Raw genomic sequence first — 25,243 nt, 5'->3', positions numbered from 1 at the left:
TCCTATGAGAAAGACTGGGGTTATTCAGCCTGGAGAAGAGAAGGCTTCAGGGAGACCTTATTGCAGCCTTTCAGTACTTAAAGGGGGCTTATAAGAAAGATGGGGACAAACTTTTTAGCAGGGCCTATTGCGACAGGACAAGGGGGAATGATTTTAAACTAAAAGAGGGTAGATTTAGGCTAGATATAAGGAAAAAATTTTTTACAATGAGGGTGGTGAAACACTGGAACAGGTTGCCCGGAGAGGTGGTGGATGCCCCATCCCTGGAAACATTCAAGGTCAAGTTGGATGGGGCTCTGAGCAACCTGATCTAGTTGAAGATGTCCCTGCCCACGGCAGGGGGATTGGACTAGATGACCTTTAAAGGTCCCTTCCAATCCAAACTATTCTATGATTCTACGATTCCACCAAGCCCTTACTACAGTTAACTGTGGTGCAAATGCTGCTTTTTTATCTCCTTCTGCAGTTTAACAGCTTTGAGCAACTCTGCATCAATTACACTAATGAGAAACTGCAACAGTTTTTCAATCATCACATGTTTGTCCTGGAGCAAGAAGAGTACAAGAAGGAAGGCATTGAATGGGTATTCATTGATTTTGGCATGGACCTGCAGGCCTGCATTGATCTAATTGAGAAGGTACGTACAGGAGTGCTAAGGTGTATTTACTGAATTGGTTTTATTCATGATACTCCCCTGGAGACGTCCTCAAGTCCCAGTGAACAGAGTAGGATAAACAGCAGGACAAGTTTCTTGCCTTTCTACATGCAATACAGAATCAAAGAAAATCAATATTTGTGGCATACGTGGCTACTTGGCTTGACCTCCGTAAGTTTGCCTTACAGAGCCAACAGTAACCACAAGCTGTAATTACTAATTTGTATGGCTCTATAATCTTCCTTGGTTTTTACTTTCGTCTTTCTCTGTCCCTACTGTTCTTCTATTTACTTTGATCCACGTATGCTTAACGTCAAACTTACTTGTCAGCTTTTCAGGGCAAATGCTATGTTTCAGTCACATGCCCCGTACCTCTCCCCATGAGGCTCCTGTTTCTTACATTACATGTTTCCTCTCACCACTTCCCCAGCATGGGATATGCCTTTCCTTTTCTCTTCTTTGTGAGTATAACGTGGTCCTGGTGGGGACAGCTGTCCCTTGCTGTATCTCTCTCTCTGCCATCTCTTATGGCATGGCATCTAACTCCGCTGATCTGTGAGGAAAAATGAAATTTTGAGTCTTGCATTAGCAGGACATTTGGAACAGCTGGAGTAGAAAGGCTGATTATTAAGTGCTTTTCTACTTGATCACTTTCTTCTCCAGGGGTAGGATATCTGCGCATGATCCTAGTCCCTCAAACAATCTGTCTACTGCTAGGAAGTTAGTTTGTCTTTTTCTGAGACATGAATAATAAAACGCTAGTTGGTCCAACTGCCTTGAAAGGCAAATCAAACCCCTTCTGGAAGCCATCATAAAGCCTCCCAAGGGAAAATTGACATATTGAATAGTCAAAGGTGTGGTTACTATTTTAACAGAACACTCAAAGCCTTCCTCCTCAGGATGAGAAGAGATTTTGCAGGCTTAAAATTCCATCAGATCAAACTTAAAGGCTGCACAGCTACTGAAAGCAGGCAGCCTAAGCATTTTCCAACAAAGGTGTTCTTAAATCCACAGCCACTGGGAATCCTGTCTATCCTTGAAGAGGAATGTATGTTCCCGAAAGCTACAGATATGACATTCAAAGCCAAACTCTACGACAATCATCTTGGCAAGTCACCTAACTTACAGAAGCCCAGGCCTGATAAGAAAAGGAAATATGAAGCTCACTTTGAACTTCTTCACTATGCCGGTGCAGTAAGTTCCTCTGCTGGCGGGTAGACTTTGTATTAGAGGTCTTCCAGGTGGGGTTTGGCCCGTAGAGCACAACAAGGGAGGGTGGGAAAGATGAAGAGGGGAAGAAAGGAACAGTGAGGAGTAAAAGCAGACATCTACTCTCTCTGCACAAGTATTGCAACACCAGACTCCAAGACATCTGGTCCTTGGATACATAAATAAACCGAAACAAACTGAGGAAGACTAATAGTGCTTTTGTTGAAAATATACCTTGCCTTGCCTTTATCACTTTTCCTATAATGACATTCAGACTAGTGATTAAACAGCAGCAGCACCTAACTTTCCATCTTGGTTCCCTGGACAAATGAACTGAGTAATTTCTGCCTAACTTTCAGGGATGTCTAAAAAAAAAAGATTTGCCATCACTTTTTACTCACATTAGGACCAGTGTGTCACAGGAGCCAAGGGAAATTGGTTAATTCTGCTGTGAAGGTTTAGTTAACAGGTCCCCTGATGATGGGGTGAATGGGAATACAATCCAGTACTGTGATACCTGAGCCAAAACTTGCCCAGTTTCAAAGCTCTGTTTTCAGGCCAGATGGGCAGAAAGAATTTGAGAGGGACACAGGAAATTTTTTATCAAGCTAGAGTTGATATGAAGCCTCAGCACAGCAGAGCTGGAACATATCTGATGCTGTTAATTTCAAGTTGTAATTGAACATTAAGCTAATTTTGTATTTATTAAGAGAAATAATGCCCATTTTGCTCTTTATCTGTAGTCGTTAATGCATTCAGCAAAGAAAATTAGAATTTCTATCCCCTTGTGGTACTAATAATGGAACATATTTTCCCAGTAAACAGAGCTGTGGCAAAGTCCAGCAGTTAGGTTTTTATTCATTAAATTTATGTCAGAAAATCTTGATTATGCAGCATGCTGTTGTGAAGTGAAATTATTGCTTTGTGCATTTTATAGTTCAGCACTTATTAGTAGGGTTCCTGGGACACTGATGACATGTGGTATCTCTACAGCCAACCGCATGGAGTCCCTGAGAAGAGGTAGGGACCAGATAGTTTGGAAGGGGTGTGCGGGATTCAGATGGTAATTATTCAGAAGAGAGGTTTGGGAATTAAGAAACAGAGAATTGGAGGGGAAGTCACGAAAAACTGGGTGGTTGGTACTGCTGTGAGAGCAGCACTTCACAAAAGGTCATTGGCTTCAGGCCAAACCATAAAGAGCTACTGGCTGCTCTGAAGGGGAACATTTGCAACCTCTGGTTTGTTTTCAATGTCTTGCTGTAGGTTCCCTATAACATTATTGGGTGGCTTGAGAAGAACAAAGACCCTCTTAATGAAACTGTAGTAGGTATTTTCCAAAAATCATCCAACAAACTCTTGGCAAGCTTGTTTGAAAGCTACGTTGGCGCTGACAGCGGTAAGCAGAAGCAGCTCACATGGGATTTCTTTCATTTCTGGGATGTGTGCTTGGGAATGAATTTAAGAAACAAAACAATTCTCTCAACTGCAATTGACTCAATGCTAAATGAGGCAGTGACTAATTATTTAGATGCGCACAGCATCTGTAGGAGTTTGCCAGCTATACTAAGGAGGCCATTAACTCAGCTAGATTGAATGCGTAATACCTCTGAGCAATTTTGGCAAGGAAATCTGTGTGTTGTGAACACTCCAGTGGGAGTTTGAGCATGCAAGTGTTCAGATATGCAGGCAAGTGTTGCACAAAAAATTTTGTACGTAAATACCTATGAACAGGAGCAGCTCTGGTTTCCCACGCTGTACTCCTCCTTGCTAGCCACCCTGAATTAAATAAGAAATACAAAGTTTAAGAGCGTGTTTTGGAATATTTTGTTCGATTAGTGGCAAGTAGATACTGAAGGTACCTGAACGCCATTCCACATTAGCCAAAGTAGAAGATTTTGCCAATACATCTTCGTTTTTGGTTGCTGTTGGTTTTTTTGTTTGACAAGACTAATGTATGTCTGAGAATATATTTAAACTATATGCATTACATAGAACTGTTTTATTTGTGAGAAGACAAGTAGCAAGCACCCAGAAAATTGATCTTAAGTAAGCAAGACTGGCATTCATTACAAAGATGTAGCTCTTGTGTCCTGAAGTTGCAATCACTTGCAGCCTATTTATTAGTAACCTCATTTCTACAGATGTTGTTGTCATGAATCATAAGATACTTTCTGAGGAAGCGAGCAGGCTGCAGACTTCATAATGTGAATGAGAGATGGAGCTGAATGTAAATAACAAAAATCCCGCCACTAGCAAATTCTTGCAAGTTACTAACTGCCTATTTGCCTGTGGATATTCCTGTCTGTCAGAATACTACCTTGCTTTTCCTCAGTGTCAGGAGAAAAGAACAGCTTGTCCACATTAGCCTCTTCCAGTCTTGGCAGTGTCACTTTCAAAAGGGGGAAAGGCTGTGGATAATTGCATCAAGCACATTGCACTCTTCGCTTCTCCTTTTATGTTGACTATTGTTGACAGGTGACAGAATGCCAGACCTCCTGGGAATGATCTAATGGTCCAATGTTTAGAAAGCTACGGCAATTGCTGTACATTTTGGGGTCATGTTTAGCTCTTGTGAAACTTTGTAAAGGTCATGTCAGAAACTAGCATTCCTTTGGAGGGTCTGAGTGATTTTGACTCTGATGCTTTAAGCAAAAATCAGGGGATGCAAAGCTACTATATCTAAAATTAGAAATACTCATTTCCCTCTATTCTAGACAAATGTTACTTGCACAAGCTCAGTGTCTGCACAGTAGACACATGAGAATCAGTCTCTATACAGTACAATGTACGGTATAAATTTTCCATAAGCATTACTTTCCTTTAGCTTTTTCTTTTTCTACATCGTCTCACCCTATAGGCTTTTTAATGAACTACAAACTACTCTATTTTGTTCAACGTTATTTTTCTGCCTTATTCATATTTATGGACTTTCTGTATAACAAGTGATGCTGTCTAGGTCTGAAATGCAAATGCAATCCAGAAAGCTTACAGTGGTCTTTGACAAAAATCCTGAGTATGGACAGAGAACTGCAAACTTGTGACACATAACACTTGATGTTCAGAAGTTTTTGTGTAACGTTTATGCAATCAGAGCCAATTTAAGCTACGCCTTTCATTCAAAGGAAGTTGTACTATTAGAACAGTTTGTCTGCCTCCTGTGCAGGAGACACCTGCACCCCTTACTGAGATACAGATTGTAATTTTTATTTATTTCATTTTTTTCTTAGCTGACCACGGTGGAGAAAAGAAACGCAAGAAAGGTGCTTCTTTTCAAACGGTGTCCTCATTGCACAAGGTTTGTTTACCTCTCCCCACCTGATGGTTCGAGTTATGACAATACATTGAAGAGGAATGTTAAAAAATTGGACAAAATGGACAAAAAAAATTGAAATCCAACATCGGAATTTGATTCGGGGCCCGGGTTATTGACCTTGGCTAAGTGAATACACTGTTATTAAAACCGCATGTGTGAGGGGTTGCTCCATTCTGTCTTCTTTGAGCATTCAGGAGATTAAGTGTTTCTAATTCTATTTGAGAAAATATCACAAAATGTTGCGAACAACCTTTATCACTTATTTTGTGGCTTATAGCTTCATGCATGTCTTTGGAACAGGAACTGATTACAGGTAATTTGCTAGTCCCTATCTGATTACTGTTTGTAATTGGATCCTAGGGTTAGAGCAGTCTTGGAAAACAAAAGTTGTTGAATGGAATGGCATACAGCCTCTTCTTTCCTCAGTAATTCCCTTCTACTGGGACTGGCATGTGCTCCTGCTGGAAGCTGTTGCTAGGATCATGCCTGGGGAAAAACAGGGCCTGCAATTTACCGTTAGTACCATTTCTTATGGGTACCATTGAGGAAGCTGTAATGTAGGTAAACCTCAGGTAGGGAAGGAAGTAGTTATCTCCCACTAGTCATGTCATTTTATCTTGTTTGGAGGTAGTCCTCATGAAGGGAAATCACGGGAAATCGAGACCTGTATCTTACCAGCTGAAGTAGTGTAAAGAGAGCTGAAGGACCACTCAGTAATTTAATAATCCTCAAACAGTAGCCCACTTTCCAGCACACAAGGAGCTGCTAAGTACCCAGCTCAGGTTGTCTCATTTATTGTCCTGACTGGCGTATAAGAAATGTTCAGTTTGAACAATTGTGCTGATGGCATCACATTCCAGCTCTAATGGCCTCTCTTTTCCGCTTACCAGACAAAACACTTTCCGCAGAGCTTGGGCAGAGCTTGGTGATCACTGGTAGGCACTGAACGGTTGGCTTCTTCCGAGCTAGTTTGCTGTCTGCCTAGATGTCTGATTAAGGTCAATAAAAGGAAAATGCTTGGCCAGGAGGACAAAAACCTAGCTTTTATGAGAAACAGATGGGAAAGGTGAACTATCCTCACTGAGTGGGGAAGTGACTAGACAAAAATGCAGTTGGTTTTACAGAAATGCTCCACAGGATGATACTGCATCTTGCTTGCTGTTCATCTTGTTTCTGACATTTCTGGGGTTGTAAGTAAAACACGTGTCTTCTTAAGACTTTGCTAAAAGTGATGTGGATTCCTATAATAAAGTTAACTTGTACTTTGGTTTATTTGAATACATTTCTATGTAATAATTTTGGTAAGCTTATAATTTTGTTGGAGACTATTTAAAGAGATGACCCTAATAAACTTATCAACCAACAAACCAAAGAAATAAGTGATTGGAATTCCACTGAACTGCTAAAACTAATTGTGTTTTTAATATGTCTGTTCTAGGAAAATTTAAATAAGCTGATGACTAACCTAAAATCTACAGCCCCTCACTTTGTACGATGCATTATCCCCAATGAATCAAAAACTCCAGGTATGGAAAACACAACAGTCTTAAAATTTTAGTATATTTGAACTATGTCATTCCAATACTTACTTCCAAGTCACCAGATTGTACTTAAATACTGTCTGTGTTGTTCACCTTATCCAATGGCGTTGCTTTTTCAGGAGATGACACCTCACATTTTCAAATTCCCTCCGCGAAATGAAGATTAAGCCCTATGGGGAAGCTCCATTTAATTTAGCCTTGTTTTTCCCCTGTAGGTGAAATGGATGCGTTCCTTGTCTTGCATCAGCTCCGCTGTAATGGTGTCCTGGAAGGCATCCGCATTTGCCGTAAGGGTTTCCCAAACAGGGTGCTTTATGCTGACTTTAAACAAAGGTAATGCGGAGTTGTATTGTCTCCTCTCCTAACCCATCAGTGAAAATAAGCAAAGCATGTCTTCTCATTTTTATTTGAAGTATTTTATTCCATTCAAGTTTATATTCCATTCAGTTTGCTTGAACATGGAAGGCAGAATTCTGCTCTTGCTTGTGTCTTTGTAGATGCAAAGTAGGAAATGACCGTAGGTGATTTTTTTTTTTTTTTTTTAAGTTTTGGGGGAAGAGGAGGGGAAAAAAAAGCAGAATCTAGGCCAATTTTACTCATTGCTCATCTGTTATTAACAGGTACCGCATTCTGAATCCAGGCGCAATCCCAGAGGATAAGTTTGTGGATAGCAGAAAAGCTGCTGAAAAACTGCTGGCATCTTTAGATGTTGACCATAACCAATATCGTTTCGGACACACCAAGGTAACCAGAAAAGACCATCACCGCTTATGTAAAGAGAAAAGTGATGGATCTAATACCTAATTTGCAGAATAGGACATTATGCAATTTCTGGTGGTGGCAATTAATGAGGAGTTAATAATACAGGGAACCAGAAATATAGCAGCAAAGTGATACTAATTTTTAAGCTGTGCTAGAGGAATTTTATTTCTCTGGCTCAAGCTCCCACAAAGCTTTTATTACAGCAACACTACAAGCGGACACAGCAGCAGCTGATGCTCCATGCCCCCCGGTAAAACAATAGCTTATTTAATATAATATAGGTACACTCGAACATATATGGACAGCAAGATCAGTTGCAGCTTTTGAAATGAAGCCATGTGCAATTATGACATGATCCCATGAGCAGGGATCCCTGGGAGTTGGGAGTTGTGGTTCAGCTGGTCTGCTCTCAACCCTGCCACAGCTGAAAAGTACCGTGGCAATAAAAATGTGGCAATAAAATAGTTTGGCCTATTCAAAACTGGGCAGATGAGACCCGGTTTTAAAAAAACTTTGGAACTGTACAGTGCAGTCCCTGGTGCAAGTAGTATTTGGCCATCTATACTCTTTTACTTTATAATGTGTCAATAAAAATACCATTCTTCTGAACAATTTCAATAAGGTCTGTGTAACTCTGGAATAAAATCATTCGTTATGGTGAAATGACATCTGTGCATGTACCAGGTGTTCTTCAAGGCTGGTCTCTTGGGCCATCTAGAAGAAATGAGGGACGAGAGACTTGCGAAAATCTTAACGATGATCCAGGCAAGGGCACGTGGCAGACTGATGCGGATTGAGTTTCAGAAGATAGTGGAGCGCAGGTATGAAGGCACCCCCTTAAATCTTAGCGGATAATAGTCATTACCATTTAATTATATGTTGAAGAGTGCCATTATTACACTCCCTAAGGCTACAGCTAACCCTAAATTAAAGGTTTAACGTAGATGTATGATAAAAGTAATAGCAACTGTGTATTAGTGGCCTGCAGCTCTGGTAAAAATCAGATTTGGAAATTTTTCATGTCCCTGAAAATCAAGAGGTATGGAGGAAGTTTCCTGTGTGTCTTGGAACCCAGTACAAGTTCCTAATATTACTGAGAACAAAGCCACAAAACTGTCTGAGAATCAAAAAAATTCTCACTTTTTCAATTCAGGCTAAGCTTTAGGGAATTTTATTTGTTTTCTTCTTAAACCAGGGACGCCCTTCTTGTAATTCAGTGGAACATCCGTGCTTTTATGGCTGTGAAGAACTGGCCCTGGATGAAGCTTTTCTTTAAGATCAAGCCTCTTCTGAAGTCTGCAGAAACTGAAAAGGAGATGGCCAATATGAAGGAAGAGTTCTTAAAACTGAAGGAGGCCTTGGAAAAATCTGAAACCAGGAGAAAGGAACTTGAAGAAAAGCAAGTCTCTTTAGTTCAGGAAAAAAATGATTTGCTTCTCCAGCTCCAAGCTGTGAGTAGACACATATATTCGTATATTTATTGGATGTTCTTTGAAACTCAAAGGCTTACAGACCAGACTGTTAGTGCAATTCAATTAAAATAAGCTGTTGGTCTTGTCAGAGTCTTGCCAAAAATTAGAGCGGATAGAAATTCTCATGTTCTAGCATAGAACCAGGTGGGCTAGCAATGCAAATCTTAACAGGTTCTGTCCAAGGCGATGTCCGTGGCAGTTAGATATGGAAGTAGTCTTACATATGACTAGTCATGTTCACCACTGTCTCCTCCTGCTCTGTTAATTACTTGTTAGTCTTGTCTTCTGAACTCAGGAGTAGGAAATTTTCCTTAAGCCGCTCTGTAGCATTGGATTAGGCTTTCTGACCACTTACAGGATAGGGGACAAGTGAGAAAGAAAAAAGGCCAGGCAGTCATTGCTGTCCTCTTCCTTGTGCCACACCAGGAGCAAGACACTCTGGCAGATGCCGAGGAACGATGCGACTTGTTGATTAAATCCAAGATTCAGCTGGAGGCCAAAGTCAAAGAACTGACGGAGCGGGTTGAGGACGAGGAAGAGATGAATTCTGAGCTGACTTCTAAGAAGAGAAAATTGGAAGATGAGTGCTCTGAGCTCAAGAAGGATATTGATGATCTTGAAATAACACTTGCAAAAGTAGAGAAAGAGAAGCATGCCACTGAAAACAAGGTACCTTTAGAACTTCACCATGTATTCAAAAGAGGTTGGGCATGGATTACCTTTATGACAAGAGCTACAGGTTTTCTGATGGTTTTACACTGTTACACAGGCCACACTGAAGGATCAGTATACACAGAGCTATTTGACCTTTTGAGGGAAAAAGTGTTAACTCTGAACCTAAGTTTCCCTTCTTCTTAAGTGAGTTCTGCTGCAATTCAACTGAAGAATTTCAAAGTCTAGTTTGGGCATTTTTAAGTAAACAATTTTCTGCTGTAACCATGGGTTCTTCCAGCTCTTCCTCTTAGATTCTGTAAATGTAAAGTTCATCTCCTACTTCTCCCAGAGAGATTCAGAAGCTGGAGTCCACCACAATGAGAGTGACACTGAAAAGAATTTAGTACGTTTAAAGAATGTACTAAACCCACAACAAGGACAGGCACACATTGGCTCCCTTGGTGGCAGTTTCACTCAAAAAGCCACAAGGGGTTGTGGGGGGAGATATCCCTTTCTTTCCATTGTCTTCCTGCATACAAGTTCAGTACAGACAGTCATTTGAGCCAGGTTACGATAATCCCTTGCTTCAAAGTCTTACAAATACATCTTCCTTTCCCACACAGGTCAAAAATCTGACAGAAGAAATGGCAACTCTTGATGAGAATATCAGCAAACTTACTAAGGAGAAAAAGTCCTTGCAGGAAGCTCATCAGCAAGTTCTGGATGACCTACAAGCAGAGGAGGACAAGGTCAACACACTGAGCAAAGCTAAAGTGAAACTGGAACAGCAAGTGGATGATGTAAGCTGGCTCTGCCTTCACGTTTCCCCAGGCTTGTTTGTCCACCACTTACAGTTTCATGAGTCTGAAATGTTGCAAAGCTTTGAAATGTATTCCTGTCCTTTTAGAAATGATCAAGGATTTAGAAATGCAGTCCTTGTTGTACTGTCTGTAAAAACTATAATTACAGGAATGCTATAAAAACTTAACTGTGTAGTTCAGCTTTTGAAAAGAGTGTGGCAACGAGGGGAAATCCAGTCCTTTTGCATTTGCAGTGTAACTGGCATGAAGTCAAACAGAACTTTCCTAAGAGAAGTGTAATGCTTGCACAAATGTAAAGCGTGGACTAACCTTTATATTATATTTCTTTAGCCCGTATGTCCACTGGCTGCTTGAAAACGAAAAATGTAGAATAGGATGCTTGTACTTAAATAATTCTGCTTTGCCACTTGCTAGAGCTCAGCCCAAAGCTGGGCTTAGCATACATCTGACCGTTGTAAACCATCTGTGTTCAATATATTTAATAAGTGGCTTTGTTCCTAAAGCTTGAGGGTTCACTTGAACAAGAGAAGAAAGTGAGGATGGATCTTGAAAGGGCAAAACGCAAACTGGAAGGGGATTTGAAGCTGACCCAAGAGAGCGTCATGGACTTGGAGAACGATAAGCTGCAGATGGAAGAAAAGCTAAAAAAGTAAGAGGCTGATTCTGTTGTACAAAATAAAGCAGCACAGGTACCACTGTCATTTCAGGGCCTTCAGGTGTGTCATCCTGCTCTGATGGTGGCTAAAATGAAATTCCATGACAGAGGACAGAGTGTGTAGTCAAGGAGGGAGGGAAAATCACTCTTACTTGTGCACGGTATACCTGAAACATTAGAATTCATTACACTTTCCGGCATTAAAAAAAAAAAAAAAATAAAGGTGTTTATGTTTTTCATTGCTTAGAGGAGAAATCTGAAGGAAGTCTCTAAAGTTATTCATCCTAACTAACTATGACATTATTGTTGAAAGACCTGACTCTGTTAAATATATTTTTTCCACTGAGTCTGAAAATAATGTTACTTTTCTATGACACAAAGAACCAGAGATATAACTGCACAAATGCATGCAGAGTCTTGACTTGGAAACCGCTGCTCAGAGGAAGATGTGTTTTCATGCAAATAGCAATACATGAGGTTTGCATTCATTTTTAGATACATTAGAAGTTTTATTGAACAGCTCTTTAAAAATTGCAAAAGCCTAACTTGAAGCTACAGGGAAAATTGTCACAGTAGTACTTTTCCTTTCCGTGGCAGGAAAGAATTTGAAATGAGCCAGCTGAATTCCAAGATAGAAGATGAACAAGCTATAGTGATGCAGCTGCAGAAGAAGATCAAGGAGCTTCAGGTCAGCTTGCTTCTTTCTCGTATGTCATAGGATGAGTTTCTCTTTGTGCCTCACTGAAGGGCTTTGCAGAGATTTTTCATGGCTAGCTGCAGCTTAGCTTTGAGTCCCAAAGTGGTGCAACTCTGTAGCTTTCCAGACTGATCCCTTTTCCCCTCAGGATGCTCACTCAATAGTGGTTCCTTCCCAGTGGCAGGACATATGACCACAGAATGCTAGTGGTTTCAGGCAAGGCAGAAAGGCTCTGGTGTTCTGTTTTAAGCAAATAATATTGTTCCAAACTATGGAGCTGAGGGTGGATTCTGGGGAGGAGTTCAGCAGTGATAAGCATGGATTTGAAATTTGGGGGAAGGGCTCAAATGCACAAAAAATTTTCAACAGAAATGAAAAGGCCAAAGAAAGTCAGCACAGTCCAAACAAAATGTCTTGACCCAATATATCAGCTCTGCTTTTTTGTAAATAAAGAACATTTGCATACTTTGAACATGAAGTGTAGATTGGTCAAAATAACTGTTTCGTAAAAAAGACTGTCCCAATGAATATTCGTTATTCATGTAATTCTATACACTGTTGTATTTGAAATCCTGTCTTAACACTCCTAGAGAGAGGTTACTTCAGTCACAGAGCTCTTAAAATGGGAACAAAGAGTCCCTCCCCTTCAATGACAATTTGTTGCTGCTACTCCTACTATCAAATAACTTCTCGCATCTACTTCAGCTGAATGTTAAGTACATGAGTATTATGAGATCAATGCACTTGACCAAATGTCTTGAACTAGAGCTTGGAGAGCAATCTATTGTGAGAAAGATGTGACTCATCATTCTTACTCTAGCTCAAGATCCGATTTATTGGCACAATGGCAAGTTTCTGTGCTTCCGTCTGTGTTGTAAAGTGTGGGCTGGCAGAGGGTTTAACAATTTGTAAGGTGCTTCAAGGTATTCCAAAGGGAATCATCATGAAGGTGACCCAAAGGTGCTCATGTCTCTTTGGTAGGCTCGTATAGAAGAACTAGAAGAGGAGTTGGAAGCAGAAAGAGCTGCTCGAGCCAAGGTGGAAAAGCAGAGATCAGATTTGGCCCGAGAGCTGGAGGAATTAAGTGAGCGACTCGAGGAGGCTGGGGGAGCCACAGCTGCCCAGCTGGAGATGAACAAGAAACGTGAGGCAGAGTTCCTGAAGCTGCGGCGGGACCTCGAGGAGGCCACACTGCACTACGAAGCCACAGCTGCCACCCTGAGGAAGAAGCATGCAGACAGTGTGGCTGAGATGGGAGAGCAACTGGACAACCTGCAGCGGGTCAAGCAGAAACTGGAAAAGGAGAAAAGTGAGCTGAAGATGGAAGTGGACGATCTGTCATCCAACATGGAGCAGATGGTCAAGGGAAAAGTAAGGGTCCTGAGGCTTCCTAAACCCCCAAAGATGATGTATAGCTAAGGCTGGTCTGAAGACTTCCCAGGACACCTGGTAGGGCTGAAGTGTTTTAGAAGGTGGTGTCTTGCAATCTGAGGGTGTTTATGTGCACAGTGTCCCCCCTTCCCCAGCTGGTGGTATAACTTTTCTTATCTGGAGATGGGACAGCAATTAACATGGCCTAAAACACATAGTGCATCCCCAGTCGCAGGCATATTGTTTATCCGTGTATCTCAGAGCACAAAACTGTGTCACTTAAATTGTGCTCCCCCAGGCTGGTGATGACTGGGGTGATGCCATCCAAGGCTGGATATCTCCCATCCTAAGCAGAGTCCTCTCAGATCCTGCCCTTGGTTCACAGTTTTGACCCATGTTAGCAAGTAGTGCAAAGTAAAGGCTTGCATGACCATCATGTGTATTTTTACTTCCTATGGCTGAATTGTGGATTTTGTTTCCTGAGTAGATAATCTTGGTAGCTTTCAGAGCACTCTAAAGAGTTCTTTCAGTGCAAGTGAAGAAAAGAAATTTCAGTATTCAGAGAGTTAGAAAGCTGTCATCAAACTCAATTTATGATAAATGGCAATTAAAGCAGAATCAGTAAAGCAATTTTCATTGGAGGTGATTTTCCCATCTAGCAATTACGAGGAGGCTTATGCCTGAACTTCATAGGCATGTGACTGCTTTTGAAGTTCTTGCAGAGTCTTTTTACAATGGTGCTTTAGTTCAGAACACAGTTCAGAGAAAACAAATGGGGAAGGTGGTCTGATGGGGTGACTCCTGGCCTGGGACTGTACACCCAGGGCTACTATTCCCCCCTTTACAGCTGTGGTATTTGTATCTTTGCTATCTGCCATTTCTCTGAAAGGCAAACAAAAAAAGAATACATATGGAAGGGTACCGCTTCCAAGTGTCTGCCTGGAGGCTATAGCTTTGTATGTCTTGTCTCTTGATTCCTGTTAGGCAAACGCAGAGAAACTTTGTCGCACTTATGAAGACCATCTGAATGAGACAAAAAGTAAACTGGAGGAAATGACTCGTCTCATGAATGACCTCACTACTCAGAAGACAAAACTCCAGAGTGAGAATGGTATGTGCGTGTTCAGCCTAAGATAAGTCACTGGGAAACAGTCTATCAAGTGTGTCTCAACACTGTGTCAGTGAGATGTATTGTGCAATGGCATCTGCTTGAAGGTGGCTGGATTAGGATTGCTGAATGAAGCAGTGGCTTTGTGTCTTTTGACTCTCCTATCTTCAATATTTTTATAACCTTGGCGGTGGGGGACAACCTTGCCTTGGTTGGCAGAGGCTTTTAAAACAAACCTATAACCATATTTACCAGCACACCGTGCTACCACCTCATAAGCTGAAATGGATGTGCTGGCTAGGTACCCACTTTCAGGAACACGGACATGTACATCTATCTTGCAATGCTAGGGGGAAGTTGAAGGAGTTGGCATACTGCTGCTGTCTGCGTGAATACCATCTTCTTCAGCCTGACTTTGGGCATTGCACTCTAGAAGACACTCACATCCGACCAAAAATATCACGTCCTCTAAGCGCTTGCTACCTTTTTTAGCCAGAGTAGTACTATTTAATCTCTGCATCCTCATCAGAGATCACTGTTGTGTATTTTTTAAGACATATTTTTCATTTCCTGTCTGTTTTCATGTTAGTTCTATGTACTCCTATGAGGCTGTGGTTTCCACCCTGCAGCGACGCCCTTCTTGTGATAAATGAAGTTTTCCTTATGTATCTCTCTGTTCTGTACGCTGGTCGTTGTGAGGTTCTCAGGGTGCTTTGGAGCCCTCTGAAAAGAAGTCTGTGGAAAAACAACATAAAGTAGCGAAGAGAAGTATAAACAAAACCAGCTACAACTGCACGTGAAAGTAAGCATCAGTCTAGTCTGATCCACAAGCTGAACTAAAATTATGAATCAAGGCATTTGCAGTACAAATACGAAAAAAAAACAACACAAAACCAACAAAAAAACCCCAAACAAACAAACACCTAAGGAAAACTATCCTGGTGAAGTGTCTGATAGTTACGACTTTGGAAGAAGCTTCACAAGAGGTCAGGCACAATCACTGTTAGTTCTTTTCCTCGGCAGAATTAGAGAGGTGGGATTTTGATTTTGGCTGGAATTTTGTAATTTCCTGGTCTTACCTTTTTTTTTCCCTTGGTTAAATCCTGTGGCAGGTGAATTTATCAGACAGCTTGAAGAGAAGGAGTCACTGATAAGTCAGCTGTCCCGGGGGAAAACATCGTTTACACAACAGATTGAAGAACTTAGGAGACAGCTAGAAGAGGAAACCAAGGTAATGCTTTGACTGTGTCCCATTCATTGAGATGGAATGGGGAAGACTGATCATGTTCATTTGTAGCCTGGATAAAAGCTGAAATGAGACATAGGAATGAGAATGCTTCCTGGTAATTGTACTGTTCCTGCCCCTGCCTGAGGCAAGTCACAGGAGAAGAGTTTGGGAAAATAATCAGTGTCTGTAATTGCTAAATAAAACTTACCCAGCAGTATAGCCAAAATCTCAGATCTTGCATCTTAAAAGTTTGGATGCTTCTCCAAAGGACTTAGATTCTCTTCAGCCTTGATAGCTTCCTCAACATGTCACCAGCTAGGGATGACTTCAAACACTTCTTACCTCACTTGACCTGGACTGTTAAGGCCAGAGGCAAAAAGGTAAAAAAGGCTTAAGCCTCCGTTAGAATTTCTAGGGGCTGTTTGTTTGGGTTTTGCTGTAGGTAACCCTGCAATGCTGTGACCTTTAAATCCCTGCAGTCCAAAAATGCCCTGGCTCATGCCCTGCAAGCGGCCAGGCACGACTGTGATCTCTTGCGGGAGCAGTATGAGGAGGAACAAGAAGCCAAGGCAGAGCTGCAGCGGGCTCTCTCCAAGGGAAATGCAGAAGTGGCACAGTGGAGAACAAAGTATGAGACCGATGCCATTCAGAGAACTGAGGAGCTGGAAGATGCCAAGTAAGTGGGTTACATGGACTTCATTGTGCCCTCGGCTGGGAGGACTGTGCTTCCTGGGTCTTGTTATGGCGCTAAGGAAATAGGGCAATCTGGTTGAAAAAAGCCCTCTGGTTCATTACTGTCATTTGTGGCTCTCCTTCTTCTGTTCTTTTCATTGCTTGAGCAGGTTAATGTTTCTGTTGAGTCCTTGTCCATGGGATAGTCGATATGGATACTGGGGTTTATTTAAGAACTAACAAGATTAGATTACCCTACTTGGTTATCTCGCACACTCACTTGCTTTTCCCCGGCCCAGTGCTACGTTCCCTAGGTCTTGACTTGCCTTCCCAGCAGGGAGATGATGGCTGCTCCAGGAAGGTAGGGCAGAAAGTCATGTTGGCTCATGCTGTGCAGCTGCTCACCGTTACCAGTCTCAGGTGTTATTGGGCAAGGTCTCTGAGCATCTCCAGCATCTGCCTCCCCACATCTCTGATCTGCAGGATCTTCCCACACTTCCAGTACATTTTCTCTATCTAGCATCTTCACTTCCTTCTTTCTGGGCCCTCCTTTCTTTCCAGGGCCTATTCTTCTTGCCGGGACTCGCAGACCCCTGTTTTCCCAACCTAAATAGTCTATGAACAGAAGGCCAAGGCATGACCAGCCTCTTAATTGGTGGTTCTGTTTCATATCTCTTAACTGGAGGTATATGACACTTTCATTTAGACCAGGTGTTACCAAAATTTACAACCAGCCCATCCTGGTTACAGCTAGCAAGTAACAGACTGCTGCTTGAGAGTTCAAAAGTTCAATTTCAAATATCCACACACATGCACACATGAACAAAATTGTCTGCCACATGTCAGCATTCATAATTTAAGCTGGTGTTTTGCCTCTCTAGAGGCTTGATTTCCCCCTCCCACACCCCCCCACACCCCCCTACAATTTTCCCTTTCAAAACTGATTTATTGAGATACTGGTTTGGTGTCAGTTTTTCTGGATAACATGGCAGCAGTGGCTCTCAGTCACTTCACTGTCTCTTCCCACCTGGTAGGAAAAAGCTTGCTGCTCGCCTGCAAGAAGCTGAGGAAGCAATCGAGGCGGCCAATGCCAAGTGCTCTTCTCTGGAAAAGACAAAGCACAGGCTGCAGAACGAGCTGGAAGACATGATGATTGACCTGGAGAAGGCCAACTCAGCAGCTGCCTCCCTGGACAAGAAGCAGCGTGGGTTCGACAAGATCATCAATGACTGGAAACAGAAGTATGAAGAGTCACAGGCTGAGCTGGAGGCTTCCCAGAAGGAGGCCCGCGGCCTCAGCACCGAGCTCTTCAAGCTGAAGAATGCCTATGAGGAGACGCTGGATCATCTGGAGACGTTGAAACGGGAAAACAAGAACCTCCAAGGTAGGCTTAATTCAGGCCCCGCGTCCAGTGCAAGAGCCACACCAGTGGACAGCCGGAGGGAGGCAGGTGCCCTGTAACAGCTGTGGGGAAAGACGTTTATCTCATCGTTGAGACTAGCTTTCTGATGTGTTGGGAGACACTGACTGATGCTGGCAATGAAGGTTTTAAACATAGAAATTGGTATGGCCAGAGGACAGCAGGCTTCCCTTTGCTCACCTGTCAATGAAGCTCACTGGCAGAGGTGCCAGTCTCAGGGGAGGAACAAGAAAGGTGACAGAGATGCAGCGGATGAAGCCTAGATGGCTCCCAAAGCAGAGCACAGTGTTGCTAGCCTACAGATCACAGATAAAGACTAAACCACTATAACCACTTCAAAAAGCATTTACAAGAAAGTCTGTGCTTTCAAGTCGGTTTCTTTTTCAAGTTGCTGGAATTGAAAGTAAGGCAGCGCTTGTGTACAGACAAGCCCTTGAGGTAGTAGTTTGAGGCACAGGTCCTGTATTCACTCTCTGTGAATTGCAGTATGTTCGGGACACTCTGATCGCTAAATCTGTCCATCCTTTTTGTTTCAGAGGAAATTTCTGATCTGACCAATCAGATTAGTGAAGGAAACAAGAACCTCCATGAAATAGAAAAAATCAAGAAACAGGTTGAACAAGAGAAGTCAGAAGTTCAGCTGGCTCTGGAAGAAGCAGAGGTAAGGAAAGAAAGCTCAAGGGAAGAGGAAAGGGTGGCTTTATCACAATTTTCCTTCCTTTTTCATCTTCTCAGCAACACAGCCAATGTGTTGATTGTTAGCAAGTGCAACCTTTCTGCACCCAGCTCCTCCAGCCCTGCTAGCCACTGTTTTCAAGAGTGACTGGTGACTTTGGAGATGTCAGCTCTAAGATCGTCAAGTGGAGGCCCTTTCAAAGGAGGTGCCTTGTAGGTTTGGGGTTTTTGTGTGGTTGGGTTTTTTTTTTCCCCTTCAGGAAGATCAGAAATCTTCTGCTCACCTACTGAAAATCCAGTCCCTCTAGCTTGCTTCAGCATAGAATATTTCAGTCTTTCAGGAATCAGGAACTGCTGAGAATTATGGTTTTATTTTATCAGATATTTCTAGTGTCTAGTTTCCAACAACAAATTGACCATTTCCTGGGTTTGAGGATAAGAAGACAAACCTCCTGATGACTTTAAATTGTATAAGGTCTCAGATACTGTGTTGGATACTGCAGCCTGCTTAAAAAAATGGTAGCAGTCTCAGAAACCAAATGAAAACAGGCCATTTGGAAAATCTTTGACTCCCATAGGAGTTTGGTAAAGACACTTAGCATCACTGCATTAATTTCTACAGCGACAAGTATGCACGTACCCCAGAGGGATGCCTCATCCCAGTTTCCAGAAACAAACCAACAATACGGAACAAGCCAACTGGAAATCCTGATTATTCACTTAAAGGGCTGAGTTGTCAGGTTTTTTTAAAGTTTGGTGCATTGCAGTACTAGGAAGGGGTGTAGGTGTTGCCGGCTAGAAGCAACACAGCACATAGCAAGGGATTTTTAGTGAAGGCTGCATTTCTTTTGAATTGTACTCTAAATAATATCTGCTAAACCAAACATCACCCAGTGACAGGGATCTGTTAATACCTTAAATGCTGTGCAACTTCTTTTGTCTGTTACAGGATGCTTTATACCTCGCAGGGATTTCACAGCCAAACAAACAGGTGTCATGATCAGAGCAGAGGAAAGAGCATGTCTTTCTTCCACAGCTCTGAGATGTGAAGAGTGATTACGTGCCCTGTCAATAAACTTCTCTCACTAGAAAGAATACATCAGTTCTTGAGGGATCTAAGGGGCACGCTTTACTTTCCTGGACTGTGTGGAACAGCTTCCTAAAAGCTCAGTGAAATTAGGAACTAACGAAAGTAAAGTGGTGATGTATTTTATTTTAATAGTGAAAGAAATAGTTTAATACAGATTTCCTCCCTTCCTTGCGAGTTTGGGTCTCCGGCAGTCAGAATGGTGACACGGTATTCCTGCGTGCTGTTCCCATTAATACATTGTGGCTCCTTGGCATGAAGTGTGCATTCGCCTGACCTGTAGCTGCTGCATGATGGCTGGAGATTAGCGAGGATTTTGTACAGCTTTGTATTCAGAACCTCCATTTTGTTTCCATCATCTCTCGAGGGAAGCATAGCTAAGCCTGTGCAATTCTACCCTTCAGAAAGCACTTCCAAAATACATGGTGTTCAGTTCTGCTCTCCTTCCCTGTGTGATGCAAGCAGCAAAGAGTCAGAATGCCACTGAGCCTGGTTTATGCAAGACCTGGAAGTCAGAGGCCCTGTTATTTCACTATGGGCTGTTGTCAGCTTAGTTCTTGACTCCCATATATGAGAGAAATGTAACAACAAAGAAATAGGAACAAATCTCCCTTGTTTCATAGAGTTGTCTTCATGTTAATTGCAAAGAGCGGACAGAGTATTTTTGCATTTTGTCATATAGAGCTGATGTCTGTTATTTCTTTCCTTGAAGTCATATTGCCTAATGAGGTTGTATAAATGGGAGGCTTTCCACACCTCATGATTTGGAGAGATCTTTCTGAGCTGGGGGATGTGTGGACCCCTTTACCCTCCCAACAACAATCTTGTTTTAGCTTTTGCCTATCCTTTACAAGCCCATGAATTTCTGGAGGGTGTCTGTACAGGGGTGCAGAGCAGGGAACATCTGTTGATATCAAAACCATGCAGGCAGGGCCTAAGGTATTTTTTTCGTGAGCCGTGGCCTGTTTGACAATTTGTCCTCTGAGGAGCTTGCTGCTCAGTTTTGCAGCTGCCAAGTTGCATTAGAAGGCAAATAAATGCATTGTTTTGCCACATAAGCAGCTCATGTCATTGCCTAGAGAGAGAGGCAGGGAGGAAATAAGGAAGAAAAGTGTGAAGGGATCATCTTTGTGCAGCAGTTTGTGATTTGAAAAAATAAAAAAATAGCGACTCCTGGCCTACAAGCTCTTGGTGCTTTCTATTTCAGGGAGCTCTGGAGCATGAAGAAAGTAAGACCCTTCGTTTTCAGCTTGAACTTTCTCAGCTTAAAGCAGACTTTGAAAGGAAACTGACAGAAAAGGAGGAAGAAATGGAAAATATAAGGTACTGTGCAGGAAGCAGCACGTTTTTTTAAGGGGAAAAATCTCAAAAGATCAGAAATATTCTCAAGACCCAAGCCAGTCAAATGCACCACAGGTAGTTATGCCAGCACAAGCAGATACCATCCATACTAGAAACCAAGATAGCTCTGATTATTTGCCAAAGGGTAGTCCTACCACATTACCATTTCTTAGTTCAAATATTCCTGTCAGTTCAGCCTCTGCCAGCATGCATATCACATAGCAACCATAACACAACTGACTGGCATAACCAAAGTCGCAGCAGACCAAGGGCCGCTAAGTCTATGTGTTTACAGTATGGAGACAAGTAGGTCTAGAGAGCTGCCTTCTCCTAATCCTGTAGGATGGCTGCCTCCCAAGGGGAACCACAGGCAAAATCAGCAGTACTACCTCAGTGGTGCTCAAACCTATGTTATCTGAAGCCAATCTTTACCACTGCATTTAGCTAATTCATGCAGTTATAGCTACACTGATTGTGGGAGGATGTGAGGAGCTTGCCGTTATGCGTACACCATTTGGGTAAGCAGTGAGAATTGCACAGGTACAGAAAGTATGAATATAAAAGGAGAGGAGCTTGCAGGTAAAAGGGATAAACAGGAAAAATGGAAAGCAATTAGATGACAGGAGGATGATGTCTTTTGTCTCTCCCCTCCCACCCAGCACAAACTCTAATCTGAAGAGTTACACTCATAAAATAATGCTACGCTGGGCCAGATTTTCAGCAGTGTGTGTGTGCAGTTCTTCAGAAAACCCCACCCTTGAATTAGTCAGTGTTGCAGCACTATTAATCCAAGAACCATGTCATTGTTTGTTGATAGGGTAAAGAGTAGGGAAGGGGAAGTCCAAGGCTCATCTTGGCCAACGTAAATACAAGGATTGATATACTAATTGTTTAAAAAACAAATAATGTTTTGGCCTTTTCAGATACTATCTTCTAATGTCCTGCAGATGTCTGGATTACAGAGATCCGAGGACAAGCTATCCTAATCAATGCCTTCTGCCTCAGCTTTATTATAAATGCTTTGCTGCTAAGTTGTTCAGCAGACATGCTGTGTTGTTCCCTGGGAGTCTAGGGCACAGTTCAGTATCTTGCTGAAGCAATAAGGCCCTCAAGGTTTTCCTTGTTGACTCAGTGATTTCCCAGAACTCCTACGCTTTCAGCAAAACTTGGCCAGCAGCAAGAGAAATGTTGCCCTGTGTGAGTCATATTCTGTGCTTTGAGTTATCTTCTGGCCGTAAGAGAGCAAAACTTGCATCGTAGGACTTGACTGTTACAGAGTCAAGAAAATTAAGCACCTGTCTGTATCTGTTTTGCCATCTTTAAATTGGCTGTCTTACAGGGGGACCAGGCTGTTAATTAGGGTGGGTTTAATCTCTCCTAACTTTAGATGTCCATAACACAGATTTCTGTTCCTGAATTATTCCTCTTGTAATTGAGCATAACAAATCTGTTTCAACATCTACTTTAAGACATAAGACAATAAATTGTAGCTTTTACATGCCATTAACTATAAAGAGCGCCTAGAGTAATTAGCTTAGAATGTAGCTGCCTACCTTCAGTTTGATTAATCCTCTCCACTAATGCCTTCATAAAAAGGCTGAGATGTAAAACATCCCAGTAAATGATTCAGTAAATATCTTGGTAAGTGACTGCTAAGCTTCAAGTGCTTCTTGTTAGGTTGAAACCTGTATTTGCTTGAGTTTGCAAGAGATCTGAGAGAACTCCTTGCTCCAATATTGCCAAAGGAAACATGGGAGAAGGATGCTGTAGGTGCTTACAGATCAGGAGTTAGCTGAGGGTGTGAAGCACACCAGCCAGCTAGACGGCAGTGAGGCACTAGAAACCTGTGCTATGTATGTCATTCAGAAATATACTATTTCTGGAAATGAGACACTTTCAGAAAGTGAAGTACTGTTGCAGTACTGTGCAGAGAGGAAAATTACTCCATTCATCCTTCATGTCCTTTTTTACTTTATTCCATAATCAGGAGAAATCAGCAACGTGCCATAGATTCACTGCAGTCCACCCTTGATTCTGAAGCCCGGAGCAGAAATGAGGCCATCCGGCTCAAGAAGAAGATGGAAGGGGACCTCAATGAGATGGAAATCCAGCTCAGCCATGCTAACAGGCACGCAGCAGAAGCAACGAAGTCAGCACGTGTCTTGCAGACTCAAATAAAGGTACTCTGAGAGCTGCCAGTCCCAAGCACCCAGTGGCTGGTGCGGGCTACATTTCATTAGCATAGAGCAAAACAGCAATTGTGATGGTAATTAAGAGAGAAGCTACTCACAAGGATGTGCAGGGAAAACCCTTAGTGATCACGTCTAGCGTAAGAGAATACTGAAATATGGTTTTCTTCCAAGACTTGCATACAAGCTGGATGAGATCCAGTCATAAAACCCTTGCTGGCTACAATCTCCCACAGGGGCAGAAAGCTACAGCATGAGGAACTGAAAATCTATGATCTCCTTGTGAGCTTGCAAGTCCTTTGAAAGTGGAGAGCAAGTCACTTGGCTGGAATAGAGGGAGTGTGTGTATATTCAGCTTTGTTGTTTGCTTCAACATTTGTAATATCTTAAAAAAATAGTGCTTTGCTAAGACACTTCTTAAGTCATCACCTCTCCCACGCCTAAGCAGCTAGTTCTGCCTCAGGCAGAACTGCCAGCTCTGACAGATTTGAACACACAGGTTTTCCCCTGTTGCATCACATTTGACAAAAGATATTCAGCTTACAGTGTGGAGGAAGCCTTTCTCCAATAAAGAAGCACTGAAATTCTTGAGGTGGGCCCCATGCAACCTCTGCAATCTGGGGTCCTATTATGTAAGCACAGAGGCTTGAAATGGACTTGCACTAGTGAAAAAAACCAAACATCTGTTTTGTTACAGGAGCTTCAGGTGCAGCTGGATGACTCGGGACACGTGAATGAAGATCTGAAGGAGCAGCTGGCGGTCTCTGACAGGAGGAACAATCTTCTCCAGTCGGAGCTGGATGAACTGAGGGCTTTGCTGGACCAGACTGAACGGGCGAGGAAGCTGGCAGAGCATGAACTGCTGGAAGCCACTGAACGTGTCAACCTGCTTCACACTCAGGTTGGCTTTTTCTATGCTCTCTCCCTCACTGGGTTAAACTGAGCCTTGTCTATTAAGCACTGATACTGTTTGTCCATGGCTGTCTTAAGTCAGACACACCTTGCCCTCCTTCAAAGGAGAAAACGAGGGAGAGGAAGTAAGTCATTCTGTAGATATGCCACCTCACTCCCATCAAGTTAGCTGGAATTAATGATTTAGCCGACTGCTTTAAATAGTTTCCAGAAAAAGCGATGGTGGAAGATAACAGGAGTTATCTTTGAACCCTGCAGAGGTTGGGTTCTAACAAATAGGTGTATTGTGCAGGGCAGGAAACTACCCCACAGCAAAGTCACAGGTCTTCATTAATATAGGCCTTTGGACTTTGTCACGATGGACACTGCAGTTTTTACAGGGCCATGGGGGGGCATATCCTGACGCGCCAGCATTTTTTCTACAAAACCAAAGCTTCTCTTCACCAAATAATTAATGGTCAGAAGGAAATGAAAATGTGCTACAGGCTGGCGATGTTTTGCAATGTTTCCTCCAGCCCACGATGCCATGGGGCTTCTGTTTTAATCACCTCGTTGACTAACTGATTATGGATCGTTAGTTTTCAGAAATGAACTGGCTTATTCATTCTTCTATTTCAGCCTCTTGCTTATTATTTTATCTAAACCCAAACCTGAATACTTACCGCTTTAAGAGTATTTTTAATATGAGAGCATTTTTAATATGTCCTCAGTCTGAAACTAATCTGCATAGTAAAGGCCAGCCCTTACCACGTACCTGGGTCTCAGTTCCCAAATCATAGAATCATAGAATCGTTTAGGTTGGAAAGACCTTTAAGATCATCAAGTCCAACCGTTAACCTAGCACTGCCAAGTCCACCACTAAACCATGTCCCTAAGCACCACATGTCCACGTTAGGCATGGTACCCCCCCCTCTCCCCTGGCCAGCCTGTTCCAGTGCTTGACAACCCTTTCGGTGAAGAAATTTTTCCTAATATCCAATCTAAACCTCCCCTGGCGCAACTTGAGTCCGTTTCCTCTCGTCCTCTCGTTCTTTCCTTACAAATCGCTTGTTACGTGGGAGAAAAGACCGACACCCACCTCGCTACAACCTCCTTTCAGGTAGTTGTAGAGAACGATGTCTCCCCTCAGCCTCCTCTTTTCCAGACTGAACAACCCTGGGTCCCTCAGCCGCTCCTCATAAGACTTGTGCTGTAGACCCTTCACGAGCTTCATTGCCCTTCCTTGGACACGCTCCAGCACCTCAATGTCTTTCTTGTAGTGAGGGGCCCTGTACAACTGTGTGTAATCCAGGAGTTGCAAAAATCAGTAAGCCTTGGCGTGCTATGGTATTTAGAGAAGTTATGTCTCTAATCATCACTTTTCCTCCTTTTCCACTGTTCCTTTGCGGAAAACTTAATAAAAGAACACAAGCCTGATCAATCAAAAGAAGAAGCTGGAGGGTGACATTTCCCAGATGCAGA

General features: G+C 42.5%; 1 protein-coding gene across 1 annotated transcript in view; it reads left to right on the top strand.

The window, feature by feature from the left end:
* The first annotated feature begins 439 nt into the window (after positions 1-439).
* The window catches only part of LOC104083609 (myosin heavy chain, cardiac muscle isoform-like), a 30,872-nt gene continuing 6,068 nt past the window's right edge, over positions 440-25,243 (top strand). The window contains 24 exon segments of the mRNA XM_009587133.1: positions 440-637; positions 1,670-1,849; positions 3,128-3,260; positions 5,092-5,159; positions 6,616-6,703; positions 6,934-7,051; positions 7,339-7,462; positions 8,165-8,301; positions 8,676-8,931; positions 9,379-9,621; positions 10,230-10,406; positions 10,931-11,076; positions 11,680-11,770; positions 12,761-13,150; positions 14,135-14,261; positions 15,371-15,489; positions 15,966-16,162; positions 17,193-17,542; positions 18,115-18,239; positions 20,548-20,663; positions 22,669-22,861; positions 23,568-23,771; positions 25,186-25,241; position 25,243. The exon segment at position 25,243 is cut by the window's right edge and continues 66 nt beyond it. Coding sequence (XP_009585428.1) covers positions 440-637; positions 1,670-1,849; positions 3,128-3,260; positions 5,092-5,159; positions 6,616-6,703; positions 6,934-7,051; positions 7,339-7,462; positions 8,165-8,301; positions 8,676-8,931; positions 9,379-9,621; positions 10,230-10,406; positions 10,931-11,076; positions 11,680-11,770; positions 12,761-13,150; positions 14,135-14,261; positions 15,371-15,489; positions 15,966-16,162; positions 17,193-17,542; positions 18,115-18,239; positions 20,548-20,663; positions 22,669-22,861; positions 23,568-23,771; positions 25,186-25,241; position 25,243 — 3,837 coding nt within the window.

The sequence above is a fragment of the Fulmarus glacialis genome, unplaced genomic scaffold (genome assembly GCF_000690835.1).
Source record: "Fulmarus glacialis isolate BGI_N327 unplaced genomic scaffold, ASM69083v1 scaffold23921, whole genome shotgun sequence".
NCBI lineage: Eukaryota > Metazoa > Chordata > Aves > Procellariiformes > Procellariidae > Fulmarus > Fulmarus glacialis.
This window is presented reverse-complemented; position numbering and strand designations above follow the sequence as displayed.